Genomic DNA, 14,744 nt, shown 5'->3' with positions numbered 1-14,744 from the left:
AAAATGAGCATATCTAAATAGTCTTCCGAGAAGTCGTGGCAAACAACCTCGTTCGTTGATATTAAATATATGTTGTTGTAACGAAATATGCAGGTGATAGAACGGGAAAGCAATATCTAGCGTCTCTTTCTTTTTCGTGAGTACGATTTATTTGTTGTCTGTTATCCAGACACTTTCTCTGTCAATTTACGGCGGCTTTTAGATTTCAATAACAAAAGGTATCTTAATTTATAATACTATGACATTTAAATACAAACTATATTATATTTGTCACTTAATGAGAGACACGAACAGTTTTAATGCGTGACGAAATAGTACCTCATTGGAATGCATAGCTTTCATGCTTTAATGGAATATTTTATAATATTTCCTTTGCGGAGGAAATATAAGAAATTAAATTTTATAACATGTAGTATAAAGAAAAAGGGTTCAATGTTAAACGATAACAAGATTTATTACCGTTCTAATTCTAATTAACGGATTTGTTCTTTCAAATGATATATTTTATGAACTTCATACTACCTATAAAGAATTTTAAATAAAATGAATATTTAATCATCATTTAGTAGTTACTAATATTATGTCTCACCTACAAATAAACTCTATACATATTTTCTTCAAAATTTACATTAGTAAAGACAAACCGTCTTACTGATAAAAACTAGTCTTATACAAACCCATTTTAATTTAAACCGTTTTATCCTTTTCTCACAAAATAGGAAAGAAACTCATAAGAAATAGACAAAAAGTTTCATATAGCTATTATAGGTTTATTAGACTTATAGTTTTTATGAACAAGAAGGTAAAATGTTTTTATAATCCCTACCTAACTACAAGTGGGACAGATACAAAAGTACTAAAATCTAGTTTTCTAGTAAGCTACAGAGATATTTGGTAAAGCCCGAGGGCGAGCTATGTTCAGGGCATGTTTTGTAGACATTCTTTGATTTGCGTCCACGCTTGCAAGTTCTGGAAGAATATAAAAATTATGTTACAATAGTTAAGTAGTGTACGAGTTTCTGTAGACATTCTAACCGTGTTTCATTAGAAAAAGGGTTGCTTTTTCTCTAAAGTGCATTTTTTGTATGTAGCACAGTTATGGTTAAGGTAATATAACTACAAGGTAGGACGGTACTAGGTTAAAACACTGAGTAATTGTCCTGACGTGAGGTATATATTGTAAAAAGTCGTCTGCTTGGATACATTTATTTATATCACCTCATCAATTTCAGCAGCCAAGCAGCTTTGTAAGTTGTGTTTCGCTTGAAAGACGAGAAAAGCCAGTGCAATTACTTGGTATCTTCTTCATTCGGAATGACAAAGAATGTGTAGTATCGCAGGCGTATCCGTAGTATTATTCGTGAATATAACTAACCGTGGCGTCGCCACTTACCATCAGGTGTGTCGTTAGTTGGCCATTCCAATTATATTAAAAAGTATTGAAATCGTAATATCATTACATAGTATAAAACTAAGTCGCTGTCTGTCCGTCCCTATGTATGCTTAAATCTTTAAAACTACGCAACGGATTTTGAAGCGGTTTTTTTCAATAGATAGAGTGATTAAAGAGGAAAGTTTATATGTATAATACATGTACACCCGGGCGAAGCCGGGGCGACTAGCTAGTTTATTTATATAAATAAATAAATATTTCGATTTCAATCATTTTTTTACCACTCTTTATGCGCCAGATTACAGGAATCAAATTTAACAAAGCGGCCTTATCGCTTATGCAATCTCGTACAGATTACCTTCGGGTAGTGACGAAAAGACGAAAGTAATACATCATACTTGTGTATACTTATAAGTAAAGGTAAAAGTGCCTTTTTCAAACCATCAATAAAATTTAGCAATTATGGATAATATATACTTTGCAATTGGGCTGGACGACGCTACTTTTTATCAAGTCCATTGATTGTAACAACTCAAAAGAGCAAAGATTTCAGTTAGATACTAATGTTCTTACCTTTTTGGCAGCTTTCACTTGTAACGTGATGAATCCGACTAGTGATTCGTGAAGGTCTTTGTCTTTTTGTTTTTGGAAATGTTCAATTTCAAGTAGCGCCTTCTTGTTGAATTCTCTGTAAAAAAAATATAAATATATATGTCAATGACAGCCGTTGCTCAATGACCTAGATTAATATTTAAAAAGCCTTAGATGAGAGACCTTAGATGTAAAAAATGCTATGTCGAATAATTTGAAGGTCCAGATTACAGTATGCGAAAAATTTAACATTTATGTTAAACATGATTATATATCTTTACATACTAAGTGACATAAACAGATTGGAAATGCGTTGATTAAGAATACAATTACGAGTGAAACACAATGGCATTCATTATTTCGTAATCGTGCTGAATATATTGTAAAAGATAAGGTGTCCTAATGTATTACAATTTATACAATACGATTACGTGTGTGAAGGTCTTATTTTGCATCAAACATGGTGTTTTTTAAATGTTATTGAGTCATTTTTTGAATACAATTCATGAATGTTATTATTATATTTTTGTTTAAATGAAATATTATGAACGATTTTAATGATTCATCCAAAACCAAATAATGAAATATTCTTTCTCAGGTGCATTTAGTAAAAATTTGTAAGTTGGCAAACCTATAACGGAGAATGATCAACTCACTTTTACATGTGTGGTAGGGACCTTATTTTTTCAATTTGTACTTTACTACGTCAGTTAGCAAGATGATTCCTTCTATAGGTATAACACGATTTATTTAGGTTTGGAAAATCTGATATAGTCAGAAGGTTAAATTATTTTTAAGTTAGATATAATGAATAGCGATGACACTTAGAGTTGTGCTGCTAGAAACGTTCACAAACAAATGAGTCACTGCACCATATGCCCATCTGAGTGCAGCGGTGGTCTACTTGTTTACCACACTTGAACAATGCAAACCTTTATAGTCATGAGTATGATTGTTTGTATCGGTCTGGGCGTTTTCTATATAAATTAAGTAAGAATTTACAAAAAGAAAATATTTAAGCATCTCTGTCAATTGTCCAGTATCCATAAAAAGATTTGCTTAGCTTGGTACTACATGGAGCTGTGTGAATTATACAGGGTTATTTTTATATTAAATTATTTTGTACACGTAAAAACAGAAAATTCAATTAAGGCAAGTATATGTTATTTTTATATATGAATATACATTGCATAATAGAAGGTACTGACTGTAGCGCGGCTCGCGCGTGGTGTATGGCGTGAGTGTCGGCGGCGAGCTTGGCGTCGAGCGCGCGCGTGGCCACGTCCCGCGCGAGGTCGGGCTCCGTGGTCCCGAACAGACGCGACATCAGTGAACCCTTGCCCGCCGCCGCCCGCGACCGCTCCGCCACCCTGACACACATAACCTGCTTTTACGTACGCTCTTTCACGCAGGATAAAATGTTCAGATCTATATTTACGTGAATGAGTGTATATGTAATGGCAACCTTTGTCTATATACAAAGGCTGCCTTTACATATACGCACTTTCACGCCGGAAAGAATGTGCATGTAAATGTAGACGATAGCTGGTTTTACACTTGTGTTCTTTCATGTGCGAATAGGCTCTTAGATACATTTCGCACATTCTTTCCAGGAGTAATCAGAAGTGTGCGCGATTTCGAGCGGGATATCCTGCGTGCGTAAGAGAAAAAAAAAGAAAGACTGCTAACACAAAGAATAATGCGGGATATGATTGGATGCTAACTGCCATGGAAATCGTAACACTTCAACTAGTCGGCTAATCGAGGGTAAATTGTAAAAATTATCATACCTGTTATTTAATGTATCGTGTGCATTTTCAAGCGCTTGCTGCAGCGCTTCATGGTTACTGCACAGCTGCTGCAGTGCCGCTGCATAGAACAGGTACTCTTTCAGTTGATCAGCCAGTTGTTCTTCATCTTCTGCTAGCGAATCTATACTGTCTGCTATTGAATCTGAAAATATTATTAACAAAATTACAATTGATAAAGACGAATTTAGCATTCCATGGATTCAATGTGTGAGAGACGGACCCATTGTGCGGCAGAGAGGCCCCTTTGCCGACCTATGTCAACACTAATCTTCACCGCTCGTGTTTCTCTCCCTGCCTAGCCAAATATGGTAGAAGCCTGCTAGTGTAACTTTAGATACACGTTCTATTATAGAACTTACTGCAGTTCTAGAAAGGCCAAGATCTTTTAGAAGTTTGTGGAGAGATTACGATGTCTTACCCCTCGCTTCTACTTCAATCACATAGAAATTAGCACATGCCCACTTTTAGCCAATTCATTTATTAGTTATTAATAATTAGCATTTGTTTTCATTGCATGGTCTTTAGGTATATTTGTTTCCAATGGGGCTGAGCTCTACCAGTATTACACATTTAGTTTTGTTCGTATTTTTGTTTTGCTTTTTATTAAAAAAACAATACAGTAATATCTTATATTCTAAAGAATTGTATCATATAAATGTTTACATACTCATACAGCAAAGAATCATATTGTAATTTTTCATCATGTCGTGGTGGTTGTTTAAACCTACTAAGATCATTCATAGTAAAATATAATATTAATCTACATACCGAAGTAATGGCCAGCCTTCTGTAATCCATCACCCATATCTTTCTCAATAACACTCCATTCACTGAATAATTTCCCATAACTGGCATGAAGTTTACATAGAGCATAGCTTTTCTCTATTATTTTTGATCTGTAAATGAGAAAGACCGATTTTATTTATAATTTTTTACTTATTTATTGCATTATCTTGACTTTTCTTTCGATCTTATCGTTATGAAACAGGTTAACTAGGGGCCATCCATTATTTCATAATGCAAACGTAAAGTGGAGGGATGCGGGCTGTAATGGTGGGTACAGATACTTGAAGTATTGCATAGGTATTATACACAGAGATCAAGTAAGTAATAAGAATTGCTCGAAATTGTCTGGATGATTATAAGCGAAAATAACAAATTTGAGATGGTAAATCTGTGAAAAAATGCTGCTTCTTACTAATATTAAACCAAAGGTTTGTTTATTACGTAAGAGACGTGCATATTGTCATAACAATAAGAAGGACGTAGACTACCTATTTCTTTAGTTATGATGACCCTACGAAATTAGTTTTTAGGTATAATAATAATGTTTCCAATTTTTATGTTATATTATATTATGTTACACGTTACTTGGTACCTAAACTAAATATAAACCTGTATTTTAGATACCAGTTTAAAGATACAATATGACTGTTATTTACCTAGTATATAGAAAATTTCCTAAGCTTGTCTCCAATTGTTTACCATAATTTTTTACACTCTCTATTTCAGGATCAGGCTTCTTCAGTCTGATGGAAACTGATAATGATTTTAACTTGTTTTCTGCATGTAATTTATAACCTGAAAATAACATAAGTTTAATAATGTATATATTATAACTTTAAACACATAAATCAGAAACATAAAATAAAAATGCTGTATAATATAGAAAAAAAATATGTTTTTTGCAGTAAAATGTGCTAGATAATTTTGCGTTTGAAGACTACATAATAATATTCTTTTACAGAATTTGTAAAGGATGTGTTGTATAACTATAATCGTGTATGTCATTAAAACAATGACACACAATTATTGTTTGTGTGTCATCTTTATTCTCATCCTTATGATAGTGAAGCTCTTTATAAAAAAAACTTATATGGAGGGTACTTAAATATAATTAGTCTATATAAGCAACAATATATGTAAGTGTAGTGTATTGAACATAGACTACTTAAGTGTAGTATAGTAACCTACTCTGTATTGTTTTGGCTATCTCATAGTAAACATGTGATTAATTAGAGACTGGTTTAATTTATAATAATAAGTATTCACATTGATTCTTAAGTGTAGGTGTGTAGAGCGTGTTCTATAATAGGATGGTTGTCAAAAGTTATGACTGAAATGAATTATTGCATACCACTGTCAGTAATAGTTTCTCGCCACCCATGTTCCTGTTGCAGGAAGCTGATGAACTGATCATCGAAGCAGAGCCTCGGGTGGGAAGCAACTCGCATTAAGAAGTTCTCGAGACCTGCCCGCCGGCGCTCCACAAACTCTGGATCTGTTGTATCCGATTTGCGCCAAGCATACAAAATCTGCATAAAAACAAATATACTTAAATATATAATAAAAGTATAAATATCATTAAATACTGTTATTGTAATAAGTAATACTAAGGAAGTACTTATTAATATTATATAATTATTATAATTTCAAAACAATACATTAATATTGCATATCTCTGTTTTGTTTTGTTTTGTACAAAAAATAGTACTCAAATATTATATTAACTTATTTAAATAAAGTTTATTTATTTGTAACTCTTTATTGAGCAGTAAATTTAAAATAACAGGATATAACAATCTTAAGAAGTTGTACAATGGCGGACTTACGGACTATATATATATATCAAATGAATGATTTGAATTGAAAAAAAAACACATTACATATAACTATAATATGTAATTGTAATATTAGTATTTAATTGTAAGTTTATTTTTAATTTATTTGAATAGTAATGTAGTCGTAGGGACTCTAGGGTCTGAAACCACTCTCTAGATATAGCAACAAGTAGTTTTATAGAAACACATTTTAGGTTATTAAGTGTTTACAAAAACACAAGCGTTTACAAAATCATGTAATATGATCAGAAAAGCATATAACAAATAAACTTATCAAATATGTGTACAGAGTGACTTCAATTATTATACATATGTAAATTCTGATAAACATCAATCTTCCATATAAGATGGTACGGAAAAAAGGAAAAGGTAATAACAGTATGTGCCTATGCTCACAGACTTGCTCAATTTTAGGCACTTTTTTTGTAGACAGACATCTCCATAGACTGCATTACATTTATCATAGCTTTGTTCATATTGATTATTCAGGGTTGGCACTGCATAACAATATTTTAAGAAGGAAGCTGTTAAATATAATAAGATTGATATGGAGACGAAATATTGATTGTTATTATTTTTTAGAACACTGCAAACAGTTGTTGACTGCAAATTTAGTACTGAGTTACAAGAAAGCCTATGTTGATACAATCTTGATGTGAAAATACATTAAGATCCATTGTCTTTTTGTTATAAAAAGTTGACAGTGAGAAGACAGATAGAGAGATATACTTTTGCAATTAGATTATTAGTATGAATAGAATATAATAATCACCCTTTTTTCAGGTAGTGGTGGTATAACAACATGTGGATATGTGACTTGAAGATAATCATGTATCTGCTCAAATTCTGTGTATCGTCTCCATATTGTGCTGATTTTGGACTGCACCAACTTGTAATCAGGATCAGTGACTCTGAAATAGAAGGGACATATATTATTTTTTGTTAAACCTACAATGAGAAATACTGGCAGTTTTATATATTCTTTTATCTGTATTTAAAATATGTTTTTACATACAATTTGTTTTATATACTTCTGTTAATGGTATATGGAAAACAATTATGTAAATATCTCTAAAGTAAATAAAATTATAACAGCCTTTATAGCTGTATTTATTTATTTATTTAAAACTTTATTGATTTTGTACAATAGGCGGGCTTAATGCAAATAGCATTTTTTACCAGCCAATTGGTTTTAATAAATTAAATATAATTATATTAAATAGGTATGCTTATAAATTATCATGTAATCAGTTAATTAACTACAGTGTAGACAAATCAACTGATTACATGATAATTTATATTTAAATGAAAAATAATAATTTATGTTTAGAATACTACATAAATGATTAAATATATTTTTATTAATATATTCCACATCCACATCTTGTCTTCTAAAATAGATCTCCTCTAGAGGCTTTCATAATTTTCTGTCTTTGGTGTACTTCCCAAAGCAGATCCATTTATTTTCAGTTGTATTCCTTCTTATTTTTAATTCAGCAATAGTTTTATAAATATATCCAGCAGAATACATACTCCAATTTAAGAATAGTGGCTATATCAAGATGGTGAAGGAAAGTTTTGGACAGAGGAGAATGGAATCTATTGGAGGAGGCCTATGTCTTAGGACAAGTTCATAAAGCAATGTAAAGCATTAATTTAAACATAAACAAATACAATTAATACATGTTGAATCATTGTATAAAATCAGAACAAAGGCTTTTACAATTATTATTATTTTATATATACAATTTCCGTCTATCATATGGAATGGTAAATATCCTTAGAGGACATAAAATGAAGAAATATGATTTAATAACAATTAGTACCTACAGTTATAATTACATGAGAGTAAAGCAAGCAACCACCGACATACAATCATACAATGAAATAGCGTTAATTGACCTACAATTGCGGTGTAATTTATTATGGAAACATTACAATGATGACTTACTTGAGATCGATTAGATAGACTGTGTAATGATCTCGTACATGTAGAGTGCCATTTGCACGCTTCTCAGACTCCACAATTGATATATCTACGTGTTTCAGCAACGTGTCCTAAAAGAAAATACATAAAAGTTCACATATCGACAATAAACACGTTGAATGTAGGCGTTGTGCTAATGAAACCATCACAAACTTGGCTCTCGAAGTCTTCTAATGATTCTATCACACTTGGAGATCTTGATGGCTTGATAGGCGAATTTTCTGTGGACATTTTACTAGTTAACAAAGGAATTTTCACTAGCAGTTACTATTTTAATGACAATAAAATTAGTGATTAAATATTATTCAAATACTAATAATACTATTCATGATTTTTAGGTGTAATTGGCCGATATAATACTGTATGGTGACAGAACGATTGCAAACGTCGCCAATGTCAGTTTTGACATTATGCAGTCAGTCATGATAAAAGATGTCAGTTCAGTTTCAATACGAAATATTAAAAATACTCTGTGAAGAGACAGAATCGAAGGTAGAAGTTATATTTTTTTGCTGTGTACTGCATTGACTGAATGTTTTGAGATTTTGTACCTGTGATAAAAGTTCTTTAGTATTTCATATACACCATCAAAATTTTCCCCTTTTCCTCTTTTTAATATAGGAAACAATTCCAATACAGCTACATTACATAATCATATTTTATAGCATAAACAAAAAGCTACAAAATATGTGAGACAAGGTTTGTCGAAAATAGGAAGCCCCTTTTCATATAAGACTCTGTAATTAAAAGACTTACTTAATCTAAAATTTTATCCGCCAGCCGCAGGTTCTTGTATTTATTAAAACTTTCAAAGTAAAATCTGTTTATTAAAAAATAAATTAAGGTAACAAAATACGCTGTCACAACATAGGCTGCCGAATGTGTCGTGACTGTTGTTATTCCAATATTTTAAACGACATATTACCTACATTTACAGGGTTAGGGGCAATGACATTTTAGTCCTTTGGAAAGGCAAGATATGACTGGTGACATATTGCATGCGTTACTTGATGATTATCTCCTATATGAACGCATATCTGATGGTATGTAGATATATACCTTCAGGTGCGCGTTCAGCTCGTTGTCATTACTTTCATAAAAAAAATGTATCGGTATTGGATTTATGTAACAGAGTTATAATAAGGGTACATTACATTATGCTATACATACTGGAAATCATAGAGGTTTATTTCTGATGAATTCGTCTGACTGACCTGATGGACTTCAACCACAAGTGGTGATCCGCGGATGTAGAAAGTATAACATGATGGCATAATCCATAGAAATGCCTACCTACAAGGGAGGAAGGATTATTAGTAATGTGGACTGATGACCCTGATGCCAACAATGTACCTAGTTTACCATGGAGGACCCACGTGGTTCTCCTTGGAACCCATCATGATAAAGACCTGGTAAATTTATTACGATGGGATGATTTGACCTCATGCTCGTCGTTGCATCCTCCACTGGTGCTCCGCCAGCGTAAACTGTTAGCGCAGTGTGCCTTTACATTATTATTCATAAAAAACAACCTACCTATTTCAGTCTATGTCCCTAAATCGGTACTTATTGCAATTATACTTACTTATTTAATATTAAAAACTGCTTACCATTTGTCTCGCCAGGGTGTAATTATCATCGTATTTAAGTTGTAACAAAAAGCGGTGACGCAAATATTCAACTCATTACTCACTACAATGTGATAAACGATGTGGAATTGTGAACCGATGGCGGCACGCGCGACGCGACGCCATCAACAGCATAGCTTTGCTTGGCGGGAAATGAGAAATCATTGTTCAAATAAGTGCTTTCTGACATGTAATCATTTTAATATACGTAGTCGAGTGGGATCACGTATACATTCTGTTTTGGCTGTTGTTTTGTCCACATGGATTTGCTAACGATTCGTGCGAGGGAAAATGTGGATAGGCACTCAATTAGGGAAGTAGATTACAGCTTTAGTTTGTCTAATTAGTATCAGTTGGGCAAATGGAATAAAGAGTAAGCTATAGGATTAAAAATAAATTAGGTATCTAGTTACCTACTTTGTGTTTTTGTGATTATATGATAGATATGTATACCTAACCTACTTATACGGAAGTATGTTAATATTTATAAACCTGTACTGTAATTGAAATTGAGGGAGAATTTAGACAAATTGGTCTTAACTTACGCTCTGCTTAAATTAAGTGTATAGGTTTAAAAACTTTATTCTGAGGAATAGATAACAGGGCAGTAAGTGGGTTTGATAGTACAGGCATTTTTATTGAGATCTGATGTTTGTCATCATCATTTTTGTAGGTGACTTATCACTGTTTATTAAGATTTTAGTAAACTTATTTCTAGTTTGAAATATATACATATATATATAAGGTATAAATCATGTCTTAGAACTCTCACTTGACCGGTATATATGTAGATATTATATAATATTAATATAAATCCCAAATGGACACGTCGACAGTGGCGGTCGCTACGAACGTCAGTAGATCGCTTGACATACAAAATCCTCATCCATATTCATCATCCAATTTCTGCTGGGATTAATGTTACACTCAGGTTTGGTATACCATAATTCCATTTATGTAGTTGGACCTTTACATTATAGTTAATTAGTGGCTAAATTTTGATTGGTTCTTGTTTATGGTAAAAATATAGTTGTGATATTTTATACTATGTAGAGTATATAAATCCTTATTAAAATTTTTACAAATTTTAATAATGTAAATACTAAATAATTAATATATAACAATCAATTTATGTATAATATAAACATAAATTGCTTGTTAATTATTAATTGTTTGTTAACCTGTTGTTGGTTTAGCAACACAACAAATTTTATAATAATTATAGATAATAATAATAACTCAATACAATTCACACAGAATATAAAGTATTCGTAACCCAATGGATACAAATACTTTAATTTTTTGGTAAACACATCCGTAATATAGTTAGAAAATACCCAGACCGACACAAACAAGACTCATGAATACAAATGTTTGCCACGGTGCAAACATTTGTATTTATCATTCAAGGAATCGATACCCGCGACCATAGGAACTAAAACGACTTCTTGAAACAATAGACCATCAAGGCCGTCAGACAAAGATTTTATCAGGCACCTCAGGCATCAGAACTGCAAGATTTCGTTACCATTTTTCAGTAAGCTTATTTGTAATTAACAATATCATAGTTATAAAAAACGTACTTAAGTTGATTTTTTTTCTAAATAAAATCAAAGATTTCGTGTAGGTATATTTTAATTCCTACAATTTTATTCATAATACCTACTCGTTTACCGTTTTTAATGAGGATCCAGATGAAATAATACTTTACAAAGAACACGAGAATAGCGAAACGAAAGATTATTTTAAGGTTCAATGAGTTTTAAAAGGTAAAAACCATTCTATGTGGACTTTGTTTCCAGTTGTTTTTCTTGGCCATTGGCTTATGTTTATTTAGCTCCAAGGGTTTGTACTGTATTCCCGTGTAAGTTTGAAGAAAAGGCGCAAACAAATGCGAAATGAACATAACTTTGAGGAAGTTGATGAGTGCTCAAAAAATCGATATGGGATGGAGAAGTGCAAATATTTCTCTAAACTTTGAACCAATTCTCAACATCTATATTTATATAACTGTGGTGTCAAACAGGCATACGGCCCATCTGATGGTATATGGTTATCGTAGATACCTGAAAAGAACGTCTACCTAGATCTCACTTATTTTTGGTTTTCAAGGATGAGATGTAACAGTGGAATTACATATATATACGCATAATACCTTAGTATATACTGAGCCTATTACTTACGAAACGATTCCTTAAATGACAAACGTGCATGGCGATAGTTGTTCATGCACGGGATTTTAATTTATGATAAACATATACATCTACGTAAGCAGTTTATTTACTTTTTCAGTAAAAAAACTGGCTACAAATAAAAAGAAATACACTTGAGTTTCTTGCAAGTTCTTCTCAATTAAATATATATTGAACTGTACGGAAGGGAAAAATATTAATTACAAAAAACTTGACATTTATAAGCGGCTAAAATGTCCTATATGACTAAATGACTTTTGAAATGTAATTAGAATTTGTCACACGGGGATGAAATGCTGTTCATATATACATATATGAGATGTCACCAGGTCAGTTTGTTTGCCATTCTAGTTACATATAAATAATTTCCATTGCATATTACTGCTTTGTAAACATTTGCGTATTTGAAGTACCGATTACTGATTACTATATGACTCTGTTTTGCTTAGGTAAAGATAGCTTCATTATTAATAGTAACATAATCTTTATTCCACATAGTTGGCGCCGCAGGGTAGAGATAGCCATACATAGTTATCATCATGGGGGACTTTAACGCAAAATTGGGCAAACGAAGCGGTGACTAAGATAAGTTCTGTCCATAGAGACCTTGCGTACCCCCACACCCAAATGCCATAGGAATACTTTAAATCGAAATTCCGTTCCGATCTACTTGGCAGTAGTTAGCATACAGTATACATAATATAAAGATATTTATTTCGTTAATCTAAAAATTCAGTAATACCAATGTGAAAGTTATATACTTTTAGATTTTATGATTGTTAGTGCGAATGACCTAAAGATAGATCCTTTTTTGTAGGTGATAATTGATTAATTTCATCGAGATTAATTAGTTATTGTAGAAAGTTTTCATAGTAGAATATTCTGTATGCAGAGCGCAAAGGGATATACAGTTTTAACATCTTCGATCTATATCATAACACAGGGTATATCTACTTTTTCAGTTGAATAAAAGCGCAGAGAGAAAGTAAATAATCATAAACTCAAAACTGCCTTTGACAAATGGATTTGTTCTATTTCGTGCTTGAGAATTTTATTGGATTCCCTGCTAGCTCTTTGTATTTGATTGTTTGTCTGTGAAGCTGATTGGATTCTAGGTTGGCAATTAAATTCATCTCTGTGCTTATGACAGACTTATTTAAATGTCGGTATAAAACGTTTTCGAGTAATTAGTGTTTGTGATTCTATGTTCCGTAATGTTTTAAAATATTTTTTATCATAGGACTTAATATATATTTTAATATTAAGTCATTGCATTCATTGGTAGGTTTTAAAATTTTATACATATATAACAATACATATGTATACAATGTATACAAATAATGACAGAAAAGAAAAAAAATATGTAACCCTAGCAGGGCTGATACGTTTTCTTTTAATGAATTATGAAATATTTCATAATGTAGGATTTATTGTATGGATGAATATAGAAGAGTGCACCCCCTTACGCTAACAGTAGGTATACGTTAGCGAGTTCTAGTGGAGGACAATAAAATGAGATTAAAATCATGCTTGTTAATGTAGCAGATACTATAGAAAATATTTTTGAGACAACAAAAATATTTCCTCAATTCAGAGACTTTATGGAGCCGGGAGATTTTAAAAACGAATTGCTTTTCCGAGAGGATAACGGAATCCTGGGATTTGACAACAATATGATGGCCTCTATGGTCTAGTGGCTAGAACACCGAAATATCTAGTTACAATGATTGCGGTTACGATTTTCTCAAGTTATACGTATTATCTCTGTTTTATGTGTGTAGGCCAATTTTACGATTGTAATTAGTGAATTTATGATAGTTATATTTAACATTCAGTAAGACTATATAATATTAATCTATTCTTAATTTCACCATAGACTTTAAAATAAACATAGGAATATACATATATGCGCGTGAATGTCAAATACATGGTAGTGAGAGTAATGTTTTTTTTTATTGATTAAATGTATTTTATATGCACAATTTAAAAAAAATATTAACAAGTTGCGAAATTTCATACTTCTTCGTCCGCGCAATTTTCGTAAAAAGGTTTACAAAGTTTTTGCTTCTCGTATTAATATGTAGATATCTGCAACATTTGACAGTTTTAGTTATAAATATAAATTTTTGATTTACTTTTGGAACTATCAGATATTGTACAGGCAAGTACATAATTGATTCACAATACTAGAACTTTTAGTCTGTTTTTATGTCTCTGGTATAGTAATGTATCAGTGGTATAGTAATAGTAATAATATAATATAACTCTGTATATTAATATATACATAGAAAACACCCAGATCGATATAAAAATCGTGCGAGGAATCGAACCCGGGATCATTGGATGTAAAGAGGTGTGCTGAACCGCTACACCATCGAGGCAGTCAATGCTTACATGTTTACATGTATATCCATATATATTGCTTATCTGGTCTATTCAATTATGTACATTTCAAGCAATATATCTATTATTTACGTATATTTATATTATATCTAATTGTATATTAGGGGTCATTCAAAAT

The 14,744-nt window shown here is 31.8% G+C and overlaps 1 protein-coding gene across 1 annotated transcript; it reads right to left on the bottom strand.

The window, feature by feature from the left end:
* On the bottom strand, positions 1–8,742 carry LOC131850469 (sorting nexin-4-like). Its single transcript, XM_059200691.1, has 10 exons — positions 8,557–8,742; positions 8,368–8,474; positions 7,189–7,327; positions 5,933–6,110; positions 5,238–5,376; positions 4,564–4,691; positions 3,775–3,937; positions 3,193–3,354; positions 1,967–2,081; positions 1–969 (listed from the first exon to the last, which is right to left on the bottom strand). Exons 1-10 carry the CDS (start codon positions 8,632–8,634, stop codon positions 919–921), a joined length of 1,260 nt encoding a protein of 419 aa, XP_059056674.1. The 5' UTR covers positions 8,635–8,742; the 3' UTR covers positions 1–918.
* Between the last annotated feature and the right edge of the window lie 6,002 nt (positions 8,743–14,744).

This window comes from Achroia grisella, unplaced genomic scaffold (assembly GCF_030625045.1).
Source record: "Achroia grisella isolate CSIRO2021 unplaced genomic scaffold, CSIRO_AGI_Agris_v1 utg770, whole genome shotgun sequence".
In the NCBI taxonomy this organism is placed as follows: domain Eukaryota; kingdom Metazoa; phylum Arthropoda; class Insecta; order Lepidoptera; family Pyralidae; genus Achroia; species Achroia grisella.
Note: the sequence above shows the minus strand (reverse complement) of the source record. Positions and strands in the feature narration are given on the sequence as shown.

Coding starts and splice junctions, on each gene's coding strand:
- LOC131850469 (XM_059200691.1), bottom strand. CDS start 8,634: ATGTCCACAGAAAATTCGCCTATCAAGCCATCAAGATCTCCAAGTGTG. Junction 6,111..7,188: donor CACCACTACCTGAAAAAAGG/GTGATTATTATA, acceptor GTTTTTATGCAG/ATTTTGTATGCTTGGCGCAA. Junction 970..1,966: donor AAGTGAAAGCTGCCAAAAAG/GTAAGAACATTA, acceptor ATATTCTTCCAG/AACTTGCAAGCGTGGACGCA.